Genomic DNA, 20,000 nt, shown 5'->3' with positions numbered 1-20,000 from the left:
AGTGGTTATGTAAATAACCTGACACTAGGCTAGAAAAAGGATAGTCAGACAATAAGCTACATAGGAGAAAAATAGCAGGTAAAAGTTTATCATATATATATATTTAGATATAGATATATAGATATTAATTCATCATGTGCTGAAGCGTCTGCTAAATGGCTTCAGAGCTCCATCAAACATTCATCCACACATTCAGTTTTTAAATCAGAAATATATTTTGAACACACAAGATTTAAAAAAGGACGCAATCAGTAGCAGCAGTCTCTCTGTGTGACGGGATTATTGCAGACCTAAATAAATCAGTAGGTGATCTGGAAAGCAGCAGATATTTTGCGTGTGATGTGGTGTTTACAGACATACATAATTACTTAGTCAATTTTATTTTTGTGTGCTGTGATGTTTGCAGAATGCCGTCCTACATAAATTAATAGGTAAACCTGTAACAATGTTAAATCAGTAAACATGCACAAAACATAATTTTGTGTGATGTCTGCAGACCTAAATAAATAAAATACAAATATTTTTATAATACATAAATAAATAGCCAGTGTGTAAAACTGCAGAGTAACGGTAATGTTAACGGTAATTTGTGTGTGTGTGTGTGTGTGTGTGTGCAGGGGCGGTGAAGTACCTGGAGTGCTCTGCGTTGACCCAGCGGGGGCTGAAGACGGTGTTCGACGAGGCCATCCGCGCCGTCCTGTGCCCCCCCCCAGTGAAGAAGCACGGCAGGAGGTGCACGCTCTTCTGAGCTCCCCACCCCCCCCCCCCCCCCCCCCCGCCACCTCGCCATGCACATCCTCCCTCCGCCGTCGCCAAGACAACCACCGGTGTGCCACTCCAGAACCACCACCACCACCAACGCAACCACAGATTAGAAGCCCTTAACCCGGAATTTGGTTCTTCAGCGCTCAGATTCAGTCGTAGACAGTGGTGTAGTCCAGGGTATACGCAGGTATACGGAGTGTACCCACTTATTTTTCAGTCAGCATTAAGTATACCCACTTCTCAAAACAGGGCGTTTATCCTGTGCAGTATGGGCTGCTTAAAAAAAATTAAGAGTATACCCACTTCTCCAACACTGTAAACCCAAACAAGTTCAGAGAACTCAAAACTTTTGACGTAACCGATTACATAAGAAAATTTGAGTACATATATTATTTTTTTTAAGTAAACTTAACTCAAAAATTATACATGAAGGAATGAAAATGTATAATTTTTGAGTTAAGTTTACTTAAAAAAAATAATATATGTACTCAAATTTTCTTATGTAATCGGTTACATCAAAAGTTTTGAGTTCTCTGAACTTGTTCGGGTTTACAGTGAAGGACCACTACACCACTGGTCGTAGTCCCAGTCGGATGCCATCCATTCGGGTTGGGAGGGGCTGTTTTTAGTTTTTTTCGTTCTTTTCTGGTGAACTTGTGCTTGAGATTGGAGAGATTTTTTGTTTTGCTTTGTTTTTGTATGTCAAGCAGTTACAATACGTCTTGTGAAAAGAGGCAAAAAAAAGTGTATAGGACAGGAGGAGAGAACAAAAAAAACCTATATATCAGTCGGCTGAGAATAAGGAGTATAGTGTCTTGTGGTATTGGATGTTTTTATTTTTATTTTTTAATAATTCACATTCCTGAAATAATCTGTTTTATAGGGATATTGGTGAAAATGACTGTCTGGACGTGTGTGTGTGTAGTAGGCCTAGTTATCTCAGAGAGTTTGTGTTTGTCTGGAAAGCCTGATTAGATGTGAGAGCACACCCTCTTCCCCCGAAAAGCAGCTGATTCCGGGGTCGGCGTGGAAACAGAACAGAACTCCGCCGGGTCGGTTCCAAGAATCTGCTGCTATCTGTGGGTCGGCAAATCAGAATTCAGCGTAAAAAAAAAAAAAAAAACCTTGCACACCACACCGTTCCCGTCGCCTATGTGTCCTCTCCATTGAGTTGTTTTCTTTCAGAACAGTGAACATCTTTCTTGCTTTCCTTGTCCCTGTTTTCCACCCACGTGCATCAATAGCCTAAATATCGGAGGTTTACCTTTCCAAACTGTTAAATGAAATCTGTTCCGCTGAATTGCACCAGCGTGGGGCCATGAGACTGCTGGCCCACAGAAAAGTGTTTTTCCAAAAAAAATTTTTTTTTCCCCAGAATGCATTTGAAGCCTGTCCTTTCCTGTGCCATGTTAGGGTTTGTTGTGTGTGTGTGTGTGTGTGTGTGTGTGTGTGTTGACACAAGCATGTTGTCTCTGGGTGCTGTGCTCCGTAGTGTCCACAGGACCTCCACGAACGGACGCAATCTGACCTCCCGACGTCTTTAAGTAGTGTTTGCATGGACCGTCCAGCGACGTCATGAAGTGTGAGTGAGAGTATGTTTTTAAGTGTGTGTTTACGTATGAATGTGAGTGCACGTTTGTGTGTGTGTGTATGGATGTACTGTATGTGTGTTTGTTATAAGGTCTTGTATGAGTGTGAGTGTATGTATGTTTGTGTGTGTGTGTATGGATGTATGTATGTGTGTTTGTGATATGGTCTTGTATGAGTGTGAGTGTATGCATGTTTGTCAGTGTGTGTGTGTGGATGTATGTATGTGTGTTTGTGATATGGTTTTGTGTGAGTGTGAGTGTATGTATGTTTGTGTGTACGTGTGTGTATGTGACATGGTCTTTTGAATCACCCTTGCAACCACAATATCTTGTATAGGTGCCATGACATGACATTTGATAATTACACTAAATGTAACTTTGTAAATATCTTCAAATAAAAAAATGAGAATGTCAGTGTTGTCTTTTGTCTGTCGTACATGAAATTCATGTCTTTGCAACTATTACAGTATAATTTTAAGGGAAAATAGTGTTTTAAATAAAGATTATTCGCATTAAAAAGTTCAACATGACTTTTCTTAAGTTCACCGCTCCAAACCTTTTATGCGTAACCTCAGTCAAGGTTTTGACACTATTCTGAGAGGAGCTGCGATGGGGCGCCCTCTGTAGGTGATGAGCGGTATTGACACCACTGTCCTTGAAACTGGAGACACATCCTGTCTGGCATGGCACTGAAGTCAAGCCAGGTCACCAAACACACTTCTCACACACGCACACACACACACACACACACACACACACACTTCTCACACACGCACACACAGTACAGTTTGTTTCTGTAAGTACACGTTGGCAATGAAGTCAAGCCAGCTCAGCACATTTCTAGGCGTAGCCGCAGGCTAATGGTAGACAAGGGTTCTGCCTCCGTATTTTACAATGACATAGGTACCACTAAACATAGTTTTCTTTTTCAAATACAGCAGGTTTCTTCCCGTTCCCTATGCAGATTTTAGCTGACGGGTCCCAATTCCAAGACCACCAGACCACTAAAGTTATCCAGTTACTATGACTTTATTTTACATCAGTCTGGTCGAACAGGGTTATTTCCACAGTGCCCTTGAAAGTTAGGTGGAAACACTTATTAACCTTTGTTAAGAATAAAAATCGAAATGGTTGCCGATGCTTACTTGTATTTTATTACTTATATGTGTGTTTAGGGTGTGATGTGATGTGTATTTAGGGCATAAGACTATTAAATGAAAAAATGCAGTACAGCTCTTTACGTAGCTAACACATGATTCAAAAGTAATCATAACTCATAAAACAGCACATCAACATTACACACAGAACATAGGCTTAAATCCAACCTATACACGCACTGGATCAGTAAAGTAACATATGATTGGTTTGAGCACGTGTCTGTGTGTGTGTGTGTGGGGGTGTTTCTGTGTGTGTGTGTGTGTCTGTGTATGTGTCTGTGTGTGTGTGTGTGTGTGTGTGTGTGTGTGTGTGTGTGTGTGTGTGTGTGTATGTGTTTGTTTGTGCACGTGTCTGTGTGCTGAAGAACGATCTCTAGTGGGCATGAGGTGCCCATGACAGTGCTGTGAAACCAAATCCGTGTGTGTGTGTGTTTGTGTGTGTGTGTGTGTGTGTGTGTGTGTGTGTGTGTGTGTGTGTGTGTGTGTGTGTGTGTGTGTGTGTGTGTGACTGTGCTGTGAAACCACATCCATGAGGAAACCTGCAGGAACTCCCACATCCCAGACAGGAAATGAGCTCAGCAGGCCAGGAAGCCCCCGTCCACCGGCAGAATCACGCCATTGGTCATCGCACTCTTGTCACTGAGGAGGAAGAGGATGGAGTTCACCACGTCCTCCACCTCTGTGGAGCAGAGGAAGGGGCGAGGTTACCAAGGTTACCACTGCCATGTCAAAGATCACATTGCACTTGTACAACTGACTTCTCCTGTAATGATTGTAGTATTTTACGGAATATTATTTTAATTTGTTCCCTTGTACTCCTGTACTATTTTATATGTAAATGTATTTGTTTAATTTGATTTATTTATTCATTTATTCAATGTATTGACTCTTCGTTGTAACCTCGGCACCATTGTAAATGAGGGTCTTATTCCTCAATGTGTTTTCCAAGGCATAAATAAATAATTTGCATAGACAATGGGTTTGCCTAATACAAATACAATTAGAACCCTTTAATACATATCAAGGCCACAGTTCTCTCAACAGGCAACATATAGTAATAATAATAATTGTATTTATATAGCACTCTTTAACAAACAGACAAGTCTCAAGATGCTTAAAGGCATAGTAGCCTCTGCCACATGTTGTTGAAATACGAAATCTGGAGTTTACAATTTTGAGTTATTTTAGTACTTGTAACAATAAAGATTAGAACGTGTCTTTTAAAAGCTGCAGTGTGAGGGATGAGACCATCACCAGAGGCAGACTGTGTGTTTTGGCTTTGCTATTCACATTCCCTCTTAGTGATGCCCGGTGTGCTGTCTGGTGTGTGTGTGTATGTGTGTGTGTGTGTGTGTGTGTGCTGTCTGGTGTGCTGTTAAACACTCCCTAAAAGTACACACAGCACCTCTGTGGCTGGGCCGAGTGCTGACCTGCAAATCTGCCGAGCGGGATCCGTGAGGTCATAGCCTGGGCCTTCTCAGGGTGTGTGTGTGTGTGTGTGTGTCTGTGTCTGTGTGTGTGTATGTGTGTGTGTGTGTGTGTGTGTGTGTGTGTAGATATGACCTGCAAATCTGCCGAGCGGGATCCGTGAGGTCATAGCCTGGGCCTTCTCAGGGTCGCTCCAGCCAAGCCTGCCCATCTCCGTCATGACCACCGTGGGGTTGATAGAATTCACGCGGATCTACACACACACACACACACACACACACACACACACACACACACACACACACACACACACACACACACACACACACACACACACACACACACACACACACACACACACACACACACACACACACACACACACACACACACACAGTCAGTTCCAGTGACCACCGTGGGGTTGATGGAATTCACGCGGATCTGCGCTCCCGACAGAAACAACGCATACATTCTTTAGCACATTAGCGGCTAACACGTTTGTGTGCAGCCCGTTTTTTACCCCGACAGAAACAGTTAATACTTCTTTAGAGCGTTACCAGCTAACACGCTTATTGGGACACTCATACACACACACACACACACACACACACACACACACACACACACACACACACACACACACACAAACACACACACAGGCACACACACACACACAGACACACACACACACACACAGACACACACACACAGACACACACAGACACACACACACACACTTTTCCTTTACCCCCCCACCCCCCTTGTCCATCTGTTGCTGGCACATTCCGCCTCGGGTTTGGCTGAGCATCCTTCTCCGCAAGACGTTGGCATAGGCACGGGTACCCTGGCACAACAGCCCACAGTCAGCCATGCCATGTTGCTAATACCACCAGTGCCATGTTGCTAATACCACCCGCTTTTGAAACCTTAAATCTTTCTTGGACAAACTACTACGAGAAGAAAAAAGCCACAGTGACATAGATAAATAATCCCTGAGGAGCTGAGTGGATGTGTGTGTGTGTGTGTGTGTGTGTGTGTGTGTGTGTGTGTGTGTGTGTGTGTGTAAACAACACAGTGATCTTATGATGGAGAGCAGGAGGGGGAGCAGATGTCATCCCACTTGACTGGGCCGAGGGAGACAATGATGACGAACTCTGTGTGTGTGTGTGTGTGTGTGTGTGTGTGTGTGTGTGTGTGTGTGTGTGTGAGTGTGGCTGGGTGGAGGGATACAATGATGACGAACTCATGTCACTGTTAGGAATTCTCTTTGTGATGGAGTCAACAGACAGGAGTGGTGCATGGGTGTTTACCCCAATGCTCACAACAACAACACCAACACCAACAACACCAACACCAACACCAACAACAACAACAACGGTAAATCAGAGGAGGATTAGAATGCCTATCATTTCTTTTCACTGAGGCACATTTTCTTCTCAGAGTTTATTGACCCTTGCCATAGTGAAAAAACAAACGTCTAGGTTCAATCCACCCTATAGTGTGAATACACACACACGCACACACACACGCACACGCACACGCACACACACACACACACACACAGCAACTCTATTAGGCCCTTTGCAATGGACTACATACCCATTCTACCTAACCATATGTAAGCTACACAAACAACTCTACACCCACACACACACTAGATACCCATTCTACCTAACCATATGTAAACTACACAAACAACACCACAGTTTGCCTGTCACATGATAGGGTCCTCTCTCACACACACACACACACACACACACACACACAGTTTGCCTCTGAGTCACCTGATAGGGTCCTAGCTCCAGGGCCATCACTTTGGTAAGCATGTCCAGAGCTCCTTTGCTTGCACCTACACAAAATAAGGAAATGTAAAATGCATTAAGAATTAATCAATCAGACCAAACTTTATTTATACGACATTAATGCATTTCAATATAAACCAAGACCTTTTAATGAATGTAAATAACAGATGTTACACCCAGGGGCACTGTCAGAAGTTGATTCCTGCTTCATTAAGTGAACTGGCTTAGCCCTACTCTTGAAATGGACAAACTTGTGTGAATGTGTCTAGCAGAGCATTTAAACAAATCGTCTGGATTCATCACATTGCTTTCATTGTGTGGTCAGTTGGTGTGGAGGAACGCAGTTCTGTCTCTGCATACTATGCATTCCATGTCTTCACTCAGAGAGAACGCACATTGTTACCTCAAGAAAAGGTCTTAAGAATGAGGTCTGTTGTGTGTGCATACTTCCTTAAGAAAAGGTCTCAAGAATGAGGTCTGTTGTGTGCACTGTGCATACTTCTTTCACACAATTAGCCATATTTTGTTTTGTTTTGTGTGACAGGAGAAAAGGAGCAGAATACCTCAGGCATAATGAATCGGCACAGATCACATACCAGCATTCATGTCAGCTGATCTCACAATCCGTACAATATGACCTATATATTCTGATATAGCTGGATACTATGAAACTTTTATTCTGAAGGAAGTCTGATACAGCTAGATGCTATGAGACATATATTCTGAAGGAAGTCTGATATAGCTGGATGCTATGAGACTTCTATTCTGATATAGCTGGATGGGTCGGAAAGCAAAAGTAGTGTCAGACGGCTGAAGGACCAGTCTAATTTTCCAGTCAAAATAGTTTACCTCAATATTCTCAACCTGGACCAAAAATGTCATTTCAAAATCCGTTGCTGCCTTTCCCAAATTCTTGATTTATTGTTGCTCATATTTTAGTAATCCAGCCATTTTAGCTCTCGATTAAAATAGCGTTTTAGAAAGACTACCTCTAGAAGTTTGGTGCTGTCTTTTTTTTTTATCTCTTAAATCCTAAAGCCTGTCTTTTCTCACTTAATTTGTCGATTTTTACTTCTTCTACTTCGTCTTTTATATCATCACGTGTCACATTGTCATAAATAAAGAAAAGTAAAGAATAAAATAAATGTATTTACTGTATATGAATGTCGATATAAATACTCTCATTGTCCCTGCTCTATGGGAAGCCATGAGTGTTTACTTTATATTTGATATTATCATTTGTCACGTTGCCCTATGTGAATAAAAGTGTGACTACCGAAATAAAATGTCTGTCATTGTCCCTGCTCTATGATAACGGCTGAGTGACAGTGACGTGTCCCTATGGTAACGGCTGAGTGACAGTGAAGTGTCTCTATGGAAATGGCTGAGTGACAGTGACGTGTTTCTATGGTAACGGCTGAGTGACAGTGACGTGTCTCTATGGAAACAGTTGAGTGACGGTGAAGCGTCTCTATGAAAAGTGCTGAGTGACGGTGACATGTCTCTATGGAAACGGCTGAGTGACAGTGACGTGTCTCTATGGAAACGGCTGAGTGACGTGTCTCTGTGGAAATGGCTGAGTGACAGTGATGTGTCTCTATGGTAACGGCTGAGTGACGTGTCTCTGTGTTCTCACAGTAAACGGCGTGGTCCTTGAGGGCACACTGGGACGCCTGGCTGGAGATGTTCACGATGGAGCCGCCGCCGCCCCGAGCCTTCATGCCACGAGCCACTAGCTGCAGGAACACGACGAACAGGTCATCGTGTTAGCACTCTCTCTCTGATGATCTCTCTCTCTCTCTCTGATGATCTCTCTCTCTCTCTCTCTCTCTCTGATGATCTCTCTCTCTCTCTCTCTCTCTCTCTGATGAGCTCTAGCCACTACCTGCAGGAACACGACGAGCAGGTCATCATGTTAGCACTCTCTCTGATGATCTCTCTTCTCTCTCTCTCTCTCTGATGATCTCTCTCTCTCTCTCTCTGATGAGCTCTAGCCACTACCTGCAGGAACACGGCGAACAGGTCATCATGTTAGCACTCTCTCTGATGATCTCTCTTCTCTCTCTCTAATGATCTCTCTTCTCTCTCTCTCTCTCTCTGATGATCTCTCTTCTCTCTCTCTCTCTCTCTCTGATGATCTCTCTTCTCTCTCTCTCTCTCTCTCTGATGATCTCTCTCTCTCTCTCTCTCTCTCTGATGAGCTCTAGCCACTACCTGCAGGAACACGACGGGCAAGTCATCGTGTTAGCACTCTCTCTCTGATGATCTCTCTCTCTCTGTTTCAAATACTCTCTTATTCTCTCCCTCTCTCTCTCTCTGTGTTTCAAATACTCTCTTATTCTCTCCCTCTCTCTCTCTCTGTGTTTCAAATACTCTCTTATTCTCTCCCTCTCTCTCTCTCTGTGTTTCAAATACTCTCTTATTCTCTCCCTCTCTCTCTCTCTGTGTTTCAAATACTCTCTTATTCTCTCCCTCTCTCTCTCTCTGTGTTTCAAATACTCTCTTATTCTGTCCCTCTCTCTCTCTCTCTGTTTCAAATAATCTCTTATTCTCTCCCTCTCTCTCTGTGTTTCAAATACTCTCCTATTCTCTCCCTCTCTCTCTCTCTCTCTCTCTCTGTGTTTCAAATACTCTCTTATTCTGTCCCTCTCTCTCTCTCTCTGTTTCAAATAATCTCTTATTCTCTCCCTCTCTCTCTCTGTGTTTCAAATACTCTCTTATTCTCTCCCTCTCTCTCTCTCTCTCTCTGTGTTTCAAATAATCTCTTATTCTCTCCCTCTCTCTCTCTGTGTTTCAAATAATCTCTTATTCTCTCCCTCTCTCTCTCTGTGTTTCAAATACTCTCTTATTCTCTCCCTCTCTCTCTCTGTGTTTCAAATACTCTCTTATTCTCTCTCTCACACACATACACATAAACTTCCTGACAAATGCAAACAATATATTAACTTACACTCACAACTCTCTCTCTCTCTCTATCTATTGCAGTCTGTCACACACACGCATACAACTCCTACTCATAGTAAAAACTCCACAGACTTTTGAACGCATACCTAACCTTGAACACACATATATATATACTGTTCAACTACACAAATAGCAATATCTATTAGATGTATTCATATACCAATACGTCAATGTGTCTCTTTTTTATCTACCTGGGAAACGTGAAGAGCAGCCTTCACATTGACGTTAAAAGACCTAGAAAAACCAACACAATGCAAGTTAGAGGAAGATCCAAGAATACCCATCTACAACTGCTGCATTTACATATATTAAACAGGTGTCAATCAAAGCTCCATTACCATACAAATTCAATGCACTAAAAACAGCATGACTCTGAACAAGTGACTGCACTGCATTGTGGTCAAGGAATCTGACCACAGGGAAGATACCCTTATTTGACACTAGAGATAATGATTTGGATGTCTACAAACCCTGAAATATCTTGCATTATGCTTTTGGGCCGTTTCAGAATTCTTTGAGGCTAAGTCACAAAGAGAGATGCTGAACCTTAGCTCACATGCTATTAACTCTCATCACTCAATCGTCACGAAGTTATTTCAGAAATGCCTAAACATATCGCTGAACCACCCACTTTCTTTTAAGGATATTGGGGGGAATGTTTTGTCAGCGATGTTGTGGAATGCTTTACATGTCAAACTGCTCCGGCGTGACCTCGAGAAAGGGCTGCAGCATGGCGCACGCGGCATTATTCACTAGCAAGTCAACGGGACCGACGTCTTTGAGCGCCGCCTCCGTACTCTCCCAGTCGGACAGGTCCACACACACAGGCCTGACGGAGGGACACTGGAGATCAAAGATGTTTTAAAAAATCACAAAAGGATTCCTGATTGTCACTCTGCTTTTCATTCAAATACCATTAGTCGTGAAAGAGCGGGATAGGTAATTATCTCGTGTGCATATGCATTGAGGTGGATCTGAAGGGGGGCCCGAAATACAACAGCATAGCAGGGGGGTGGTCACGGATCTCGATTGGACCGTCTGTGTGAGGGAGCGTTCGGGGTCATTACTTCGATGACGAGGCTGTTCAGGTCAGCCTCGGTGCGTGTGACGGCCGTAACCTCTGCCCCGCAACGTGCCAACGCCAACACGGTTGCCCGGCCAATGCCTGTCAATAGAATGCGTCAGACCTGGTTTAACACCAATAATGGCAAAAAGGCCAACATTTTAAACAACAAGCTCCAGTACCATACACTTTTGAATTATTAAAATGGCTTTAAAGAGGCTTATGAGGATGTTAAAACATCGAATAGTATATGTCTATAACAACATGCTGACGGTGGAGTCTTCTGTAAAGCAGACCCAATGAGGTCGCACTATTCCCTTAAAAACGACACACACACACACATACACACACTCACCCTTTCCAGCCCCCGTGACCAGCGCGCGTTTGCCTGCAAACGAGATCTCCATTTCTGGGAGTCCGAAGTGTAGTCACCTAGATTTAAATGTTGGAAAAACGCTTCTGGTTAAAACGAGTTTGACACGCTCTGAAAACTAACTAAATCTAGCCTACGAGAAATCCGACCATAGGACTCCGCCATTGCTTCACTGCAGCTATAGTTGTTGCCTAGCTCCCGGATATCAAAAAGTCATTCGAACATTCAAAGCGAAAATACTAACTTCTGACATTAGAATAAACAGAACTCCTTACCCAGCTCTCAAACACAGTCCTTTCTGCAATCGCTAACGATTAGGCGAAGTTCAGTTCTACTGTTTACTGCAGAGTTCAACCAGGAGAGGAAACAGCTCCGCAAAAAAGTTAATATTGAAAATAGTTACTGTGTTGCTAAAGAGGGTGCTCTGCAGATGAGTTTGATGTGGATTGGTTGTCCGAAGGCACGCATGATTGCTAGTACATACGTGGTGTCAGCATGTTTGTCAGACATCTATTACCTCCATCCTTAATTTACAGTACAGTGATCTTCATTCTTATGGCAGAAATGGACAGCGCAGCAATTCGGCTTCCACGTCGTGCTATAGCTTTGATAGGATTATTGAGTGCAGCAACTAAGTGTATATGTCTTAAAGCATCACTAAATCTTATGGGCTGCTGACTTTCGCTCTTATATTTTGATTGATGTGCATCCCTGCAAGTAGGATTATTAGTTTAACGATGCACTCACTTCTGGTTGGGGTTAAATATTAGACACACTTTCTTAACTGTTGGAAACCCGTCTCATATTGACTTATTTTTGCTCTTTGAGAGTCTTCAGAGGATACCCTAACATCATATGGCTCTGTAACATTCCCCTGTGAGAGCATCAATCATCCATTTCACAGTTGGCAGGGTAACCTGGAATTATATCGGAAAATATCCTGAGCATAAATTGTGGAGGACGCCAGAGTGCGGATGCTGTGCCAATGTGGCCCCAAATTTAAACTGTACTCCCCCCCCCCCCATACAAACCCCACAGCCCGAACTCCATGACCTTCCTCTGTGCCCTTCACATATTGAACAAGAATGGGAGCATTCAGAGAATGCAAACCTCCGCCTTGTGACCTTGACCTTTGACCTTGACATCTGAAAATCTAATTATTGCCATTATATTACCCAATCTCCCCACAAAGTTTGATGGAAATCGGTCCATGCGTTTCTGCGTAATCCTGCTAACAAACAAACATACAGGGGCGAAAACATAACCTCCTGGCGGAGGTAATAACTTTATTCAGGCGCCATAAAATGGATGGTAAAATACATCTCATACCTTGTTTGGTCCCAGTAAAGTTCAGTAAGGCTTTGTAAGTTTTAGCCCATAAAAAGGTTTCATGCCTACTGACATTTAATTGTTGGCTACCCACAACACTATTATTGCACATTCCAGCTAGAACTAATAATTGCAAGCATTGTTAATATTTCCTTAGCCCTAAAGCACCATTTATTATCATTTGGACTCAAAGAGAGTGTGTGTGTGTGTGTGTGAGTGTGTGTGTGAGTAGCTCCTGTGGGATTGAGATTGCCATTCATCCCTCTTTTATTCCACTGTCTGTTATGTCAAAATGTAAATGTAACATGTCTAACCCACACACACACACACACACACACACACACACACACAGAGACACAGAGACACACACACACAAACTACAGTGCACTCTGCATTGACGGAGTTACCAGTGAATGTGATTCCCTGTAAAATCATTTTTTAATGAACTCATTTAAATACATACACTGAGCAAGCAGTACACAGTACACACTTTGTGGCAACATGCTTTATTTTCATAGACAAGACACACACACACACACAATACATACATACATACATACATACGTAAGAACAGACCACATAGGAATCAACAGCAACATTCTTTGGTAGTGTTTTTTTGCAACTCTCACTTAGTCTAGTGTTGTATAATTTGTATGTGCTAGCATCGCCTATGTGATAAGAGAGCGCGTATTTAAGTAAGTGTTGCTTATGACGCACACAAAAAAACAACATATATCAAGTGTAGGTTTTGGCATGTTTATAACTACACCTACCACTGACCTGCAGTGACCCACGCTTGTGCAATCAAGTCAACAGAGCATGACACACACACACACACACACACACACACACACACACACAAACAAAAGACACAAGAACCAACACACACACACACACACACACACATCATCAGACTTGGCAGGAATATCAGGATTTCTTTTTTAAAAGCTTTAACCTTTTGAAAAGTACCTACATACTCACTAACCCAGCCAGTCCTTTCAGGCAAGGACTTAGGAATGAACGACTTTGTTTTGTCATGGTGGAGGTCCGAGAAGGGGGGGGGGGGGGGGGGGGACATCATGATTCTCAAAACATTCGCAAAAATAATCTTTAAAATGACAGATTTTCCAGCCTTTGTCAGCAAGCCTTAATATTAAATCTGATGTCGACACACATTGCGTAATGGCTTGAACTGAACTGTGCACATTCCCTCCGAGTGAGTAACCCGACATGATTGGCTGATTAAATGAGTGCTGCGGATCGCTCACGCAAAAAGTGCCCCAAAGTTCGTCCAAAATGGCCGCCAAGCACAATGGTTCCACTGTCGAAAAAAAAATCACTAGGCTCAATGTTTACACCTCGATTGCATTAGCAGTGGTTAGAACATTGGTTTGCTTGCACTGTTCTGGATTCATAGACATGCAAGTTTAACAGCCAGATGAGAAGAGAGGCGGTCGGGTTACCACCATCCATTAAAACAAAAAACACTGGAGTTAGCCAAAGCCTGGGAGAGCGAAGTAACGAGCCTGAACAGGCCGGCCTGTCGTCAGTAACACTGATTGCATTTCAATATTCACCAATACCCCTCATGTCCATCCAGTCTTTCAAACGGTCTGGGACTAACAATAATAAATTAAAGCCTTACCCTGTTTTCAATAAGCAGCCAGATTATGAGCCTGGCTTTTGTACCTCGATAGAGATTCATGTGAAAGCTGAAACACAGCTCTTAATAAAGCAAGTCCAAAGTGGTAAACGTGACAGTGACGTGTCTCTATGGTAACGGCTGAGTGACAGTGACGTGTCTCTATGGTAACGGCTGAGTGACAGTGACGTGTCTCTATGGTAACGGCTGAACCTCAGCCTTGCTTGATTGTTTGTTTGTTTTGTTTGTTTGTTTGATGTTTGTTTTGCTTGAGAGGGTCCGAGGAGGACCAGAGACAGTTCCAGAAGGCGTAGAGGACGTCTGGACTCCAAGGAGAGCGTGGGGTGATCTGACGTGAGCAACAATGGCGGCACCCGGGGTTAGAGGTCAGGGGTGACTCCTTTTGGGGCACCACTCCGTCTCGGGGTACAGAAGGCAGTGGATGGTTTTGAACCTGGGTAGAGAGATGAGGGGAGGGGAGGGGAGGGGAGAATGAAATGAGGGCAGGAGAGAGAGAGAGAGAGAGAGAGAGAGAAGGAGAGAGAGAGACAGACAGAGAGAGAGAGAGAGAGGGATGGAAAAACAAGGGAAAAAAAGAAAGAGTGAATCAGAAAGAAAAACAAATGAGAAAGAAGAGAGAGAGAGAGAAGGAGAGATAAAGTGATTGAAGGTTCCAGAGAAAGGAAAGGAGAGGTGCAGCTTATCAACCTTCATCATCAATCTATGGTTATTCTGAAGGGCCAAGAGTTTTCTGTAATGGTGTTGCACACAAGTGCAAGTAAGATGGGTTAATAAGGAGAGAGAGCGAGAGAGAGAGAGAGGCAGAGAGAGAGAGAGAGGCAGAGAGAGAGAGAGAGAGAGAGAGAGAGAGAGAGAGAGAGAGAGAGAGAGAGAGAGAGAGAGAGAGGCAGAGATGAAGTGATTGAAGGTTCCAGAGAAAGAAAAGTAGAGGTTCAGCCTATCAACCCATCTTACTTGCACTTGTGTGCAACACCATTACAGGAAACCCTTCTCCCTTCAGAATAACCATAGATAGTGAACACAACCATAGATAGTGAACACTCTGAAGATGAATGAATAACCATAGATAGTGAACACTCTGAAGATGAATGAATAACCATAGATAGTGAACACAACCATAGATAGTCAACACTCTGAAGCTGAATGAATTCAAACAGCACAAATTCACCATGACAGAGAGGCTTACCGTGACGGGTCTTCAGCCAATGAGAAAACACCTCCAACGCTGACCACATTCCTTCTGTTCTCAAATCCTCCATAGCTCAGGGTGACCTACGAGGATGTATGCACACAAACACACACACACACACACACACACACACACACACACACGCGCACACACACAGACGCACACACACGTTTACAATAACATCATTTTTACATAAGGAAGATGTTACTTCCCTGTTGAAGTTAGTATGTCATCAATGACATACAGCCACCTAAAGAAATGTGCCACGTCATAGACAATTCGATCCACTACATTTCAATTCACAATGAACACAGTCTTCAAGGCGCCATTAGGGAAACAGACCTTGACCAATACAAAGAGGACGACTAAGTGTGTGTGTGATTGTGTGTGTGTGTGTGTGTGTGTGTATTTACTATATGTATGGATGTGTGTTTGCCTGTGTGTGTGTGTGTGTGTGTGTATTTACTATATGTATGGATGTGTGTTTGCCTGTGTGTGTGTATGTATGTATGTACTCTATGTATCTGTGTGTGTATTTTTACACACCTTGTTACAAAGTGTTTAAAATGATCTGGGAGACTAATGATTTAGTGAAGGATAAACAATTCACAGTTCTGTGTCTCTCTCTGTGTGTCTCTCTCTGTGTGTGTCTCTCTCTGTGTGTCTCTCTCTGTGTGTCTCTCTCTCTGTGTGTGTGTCTCTCTCTGTGTGTGTGTCTCTCTCTGTGTGTCTCTCTCTGTGTGTCTCTCTCTCTGTGTGTCTCTCTGTGTGTCTCTCTCTGTGTGTCTCTCTCTGTGTGTCTCTCTCTGTGTGTGTCTCTCTGTGTGTCTCTCTCTGTGTGTGTCTCTCTGTGTGTGTCTCTCTGTGTCTCTCTCTCTGTGTGTCTCTCTATGTGTGTCTCTCTCTGTGTCTCTCTCTCTGTGTCTCTCTCTCTGTGTCTCTCTCTCTGTGTCTCTCTCTCTGTGTCTCTCTCTCTGTGTCTCTCTCTCTGTGTCTCTCTCTCTGTGTCTCTCTCTGTGTGTCTCTCTCTGTGTGCAAACAGCAACTGCCAGCAACACAGCGGGAGTCTGCCCTGGTCTCTGAGACATTGGAAGACTTTGATGGAGCAGCGGAGAAGGCCACATCATCACCATGGGCCTACGTGAATTATTTTTCCTTTTTATGTCATAATTATTGTTTTTTTATTTTTTTCTTTGACTGTGTTTCAATTTCAATTCTATTACTGTTTGTTTCTGTAAAGGTTGTCATGGTGATGGCGCCTGGTATGGCTGCCTCGGTGTGATGGCCCGCACTTCTGTGAATGTTTTTATTCTTAATCAGTCATTAATTCAGTTAATTATGAATCAACTCGGTTTATTTTGATTTATTGTTAGTAACTGTGTTTGTTTTTATCTTTAATTTTATTTTTTTTCATAAGGTCTCAACCCCGATTTTTTCCGTATTTTTTTGTGTTTCAATTTAAATTCTATTACTGTTTGTTTCTGAAAAGCACATTGAATTGCATAATGTACGAAATGTGCTATATAAATACATTTGCCTTGCCTTGCCTTGCCTTGCCTTGTGTGTGTCTCTCTGTGTGTCTCTCTCTGTGTGTGTCTCTCTGTGTGTGTCTCTCTGTGTGTGTCTCTCTGTGTGTGTCTCTCTCTGTGTGTCTCTCTCTGTGTGTCTCTCTCTGTGTGTCTCTCTGTGTGTGTCTCTCTGTGTGTGTCTCTCTGTGTGTGTCTCTCTGTGTGTGTCTCTCTGTGTGTGTCTCTCTCTGTGTGTCTCTCTCTGTGTGTCTCTCTGTGTCTCTCTCTCTGTGTCTCTCTCTCTGTGTGTGTGTCTCTCTGTGTCTCTCTCTCTGTGTGTGTCTCTCTCTCTGTGTGTCTCTCTCTGTGTGTCTCTCTCTGTGTGTGTCTCTCTGTGTGTGTCTCTCTGTGTGTGTCTCTCTGTGTGTGTCTCTCTGTGTGTGTCTCTCTGTGTGTGTCTCTCTGTGTGTGTCTCTCTCTCTGTGTGTGTCTCTCTGTGTGTGTCTCTCTGTGTGTCTCTCTCTGTGTGTGTCTCTCTGTGTGTGTCTCTCTGTGTGTGTCTCTCTGTGTGTGTCTCTCTGTGTGTGTCTCTCTCTGTGTGTGTCTCTCTCTGTGTGTGTCTCTCTCTGTGTGTGTCTCTCTCTGTGTGTGTCTCTCTCTGTGTGTGTCTCTCTCTGTGTGTGTCTCTCTGTGTGTGTCTCTCTGTGTGTGTCTCTCTGTGTGTCTCTCTCTCTGTGTGTGTCTCTCTGTGTGTGTCTCTCTGTGTGTGTCTCTCTGTGTGTGTCTCTCTCTCTGTGTGTCTCTCTGTGTGTCTCTCTCTGTGTGTCTCTCTCTCTGTGTGTGTCTCTCTGTGTGTGTCTCTCTGTGTGTGTCTCTCTGTGTGTGTCTCTCTGTGTGTGTCTCTCTGTGTGTGTCTCTCTGTGTGTGTCTCTCTGTGTGTGTCTCTCTGTGTGTGTCTCTCTCTGTGTGTGTCTCTCTGTGTGTGTCTCTCTGTGTGTGTCTCTCTGTGTGTCTCTCTCTCTCTGTGTGTCTCTCTGTGTGTGTCTCTCTGTGTGTGTGTCTCTCTGTGTGTGTCTCTCTGTGTGTGTCTCTCTGTGTGTGTCTCTCTGTGTGTGTCTCTCTGTGTGTGTCTCTCTGTGTGTCTCTCTCTGTGTGTCTCTCTCTGTGTGTCTCTCTCTGTGTGTCTCTCTGTGTGTGTCTCTCTCTGTGTGTCTCTCTCTGTGTGTCTCTCTCTGTGTGTCTCTCTGTGTGTCTCTCGCTGGCTGTCTGTGGCTGTGTAAGGCATCAGCAGCCATACCACAATTCCTTTCTAACAGGGGAGACCTTAAGTGAAGCATTTTGTCAAACTGAGGTCTTGCACTGGCAGACTACTGTGAGTGTGTGTGTGTGTGTGTGTGTTTGTGTGTGTGTGTGTATGTGTAAGGCAACAGCACTGCCAGACTGTGACAGCTCAGGTTTCACTGGGATTATAGTCTGGAAATTGGCACAGATTTGGTCTGACAGATTTCTGTGAGGTTTCAGTGAGATTATAGTCTGGAAATTGGCACAGATTTGGTCAGCCAGATTTCCAGAAGGGTTTCAGCGAGCTTTGGGGAGTGGTTGATCTCAATGTAGTCGTTTGTCATTTTCATTTTAACATGATTCCCATCTCAAGACAATTCTAAGCCCCAAATTGAATCTCTATGGAGACAGTCCAGACCACAAGGAACACAGTGTGTGTGTGTGTGTGTGTGAGAGAGAGAGAAAGTGTGCGTGTGTGTGTGTGTGTGTCAGTGAAATATCGGGTCAACAACATATGCTTGGCAAAATCTAGATCTATGACAGGTCTCGGATTCCTTCTAAATCTCACCTGATCTAACACACTGCTGCTGGGCAAGCGCTGCAGTTTCACACACACACACACACACACACACACACACACACACACACACACACACACACACACACACACACACAGGTGTAGGATTCCTTCCTAATCTCACCTGGTCTAACACACTGTTGGTGGGCAACCGCTGCAGGTTCACACACACACACACACACACACACACACACACACACACACACACACACACACACACACAGGTGTAGGATTCCTTCTTAATCTCACCTGGTCTAACACACTGTTGGTGGGCAGCCGCTGCAGGTTCTCCAGGTGTGAGTGGAAAAGGTGTGTGTGCGTCATGGAGACCTCCAGCAGCGCCTCGATGATGTAACCGATGGTGCAGTCGTCAGGGAGACGGATCTTCTCGGCCGTGGTGATGAAGTTGCCGAGGCTGAACGGAGCAAACGATAGAAGTTAGCGATGCAGGAGAAACCCGAGGCTGAACGGAGCAAACGATAGAAGTTAGCGACGCAGGAGAAACCCAACCCTTATTCAAAATGAGTGAACTGAATTGGGATTTTATTTAATTGTATTGTATTTTATTTTATCTTATTATATTTTATTTTTTATTTTTTGTCAATGTTATGTTTGATATAAGTTAAGGCCTTTGCAGGAGGACTGCCAATGGAAACTAGCCTTTTGGCTATAATTGGGTGCTTTTATATTTTAATGTTTATTAATGTACACTGTCCCTCTTCATCAAACAAACAAACTGAAACACAACCAGAGAATTCTGTTTTAGTTTACTAGTTGTTCTGTAGACTTGACCGTCAGTGGTCAAAAAAAGAGGAAAAAGTGTCAAATCTGCCTTCAACAGTAATGAGTTGGAATAGAGTCATGGTGTTAAAGAGTTACGTCTCATGAGGGACAGGACTCCAAACTACTTTTGAGTGGGACATAGTTTATAGTTTGACGATCAAAATATCTGTTCTTGCGACATCCCTCCCACGCTCACACAGCATCTGTTATTTGTACCCATTTCTCTCTCATTACTGGTCTGTCCGGCATACACAACCTTTTATGATTTATATACTTTCTCTGTCCCCTCTTTAGCACTCATCTGTATGCATTCAGAGAGATAACCAGAAACAGACAACAGAGTGTGTGTGTGTTGGAGATTTGGGGGGTGTGTGTGTTGGAGGTTGGTGTGTGTGTGTGTGTGTGTGTGTGTGTGTGTGTGACTAAAACTTGCCTTGCCCAGGGGCTCATTTTGAGTGCCAGTCCCCTGCTGATGCAGAACCCAGCTCCCCCTGTGGCGAACCAGAACTTCACCGAGACCTGGGAGAGA

General features: G+C 43.6%; 3 protein-coding genes across 3 annotated transcripts in view; 1 reads left to right on the top strand and 2 right to left on the bottom strand.

The window, feature by feature from the left end:
• rac3b (Rac family small GTPase 3b) overlaps positions 1–748 on the top strand; it is a gene marked incomplete at both ends in the record, with an annotated part of 9,175 nt that extends 8,427 nt beyond the window's left edge. Inside the window, one exon of the mRNA XM_080834821.1 lies at positions 618–748. Coding sequence (XP_080690947.1) covers positions 618–748 — 131 coding nt within the window. The remainder of the gene's footprint in view (positions 1–617) is intronic.
• Positions 749–4,086: 3,338 nt separating this feature from the next.
• dcxr (dicarbonyl/L-xylulose reductase) lies at positions 4,087–11,175 on the bottom strand (the record flags this gene model as incomplete). The annotated part of the gene is made up of 8 exons (XM_080836065.1): positions 4,087–4,190; positions 5,075–5,192; positions 6,724–6,788; positions 8,378–8,477; positions 9,897–9,939; positions 10,394–10,548; positions 10,773–10,870; positions 11,124–11,175. 8 exons carry the CDS (start codon positions 11,173–11,175, stop codon positions 4,087–4,089), a joined length of 735 nt encoding a protein of 244 aa, XP_080692191.1.
• A 2,408-nt stretch (positions 11,176–13,583) lies between these two features.
• rfng (RFNG O-fucosylpeptide 3-beta-N-acetylglucosaminyltransferase) overlaps positions 13,584–20,000 on the bottom strand; it is a 21,879-nt gene continuing 15,462 nt past the window's right edge. The window contains exons 6-9 of the mRNA XM_080834981.1: positions 19,905–19,990; positions 18,938–19,103; positions 15,320–15,405; positions 13,584–14,566 (exon numbers count right to left, since the gene is read on the bottom strand). Of these exons, the coding sequence (XP_080691107.1) occupies positions 14,500–14,566; positions 15,320–15,405; positions 18,938–19,103; positions 19,905–19,990 (405 nt within the window). The 3' untranslated portion in view covers positions 13,584–14,499. The remainder of the gene's footprint in view (positions 14,567–15,319; positions 15,406–18,937; positions 19,104–19,904; positions 19,991–20,000) is intronic.

Source organism: Sprattus sprattus (genome assembly GCF_963457725.1).
Source record: "Sprattus sprattus genome assembly, chromosome: 3".
In the NCBI taxonomy this organism is placed as follows: Eukaryota; Metazoa; Chordata; class Actinopteri; order Clupeiformes; family Clupeidae; genus Sprattus; species Sprattus sprattus.
Note: the sequence above shows the minus strand (reverse complement) of the source record. Positions and strands in the feature narration are given on the sequence as shown.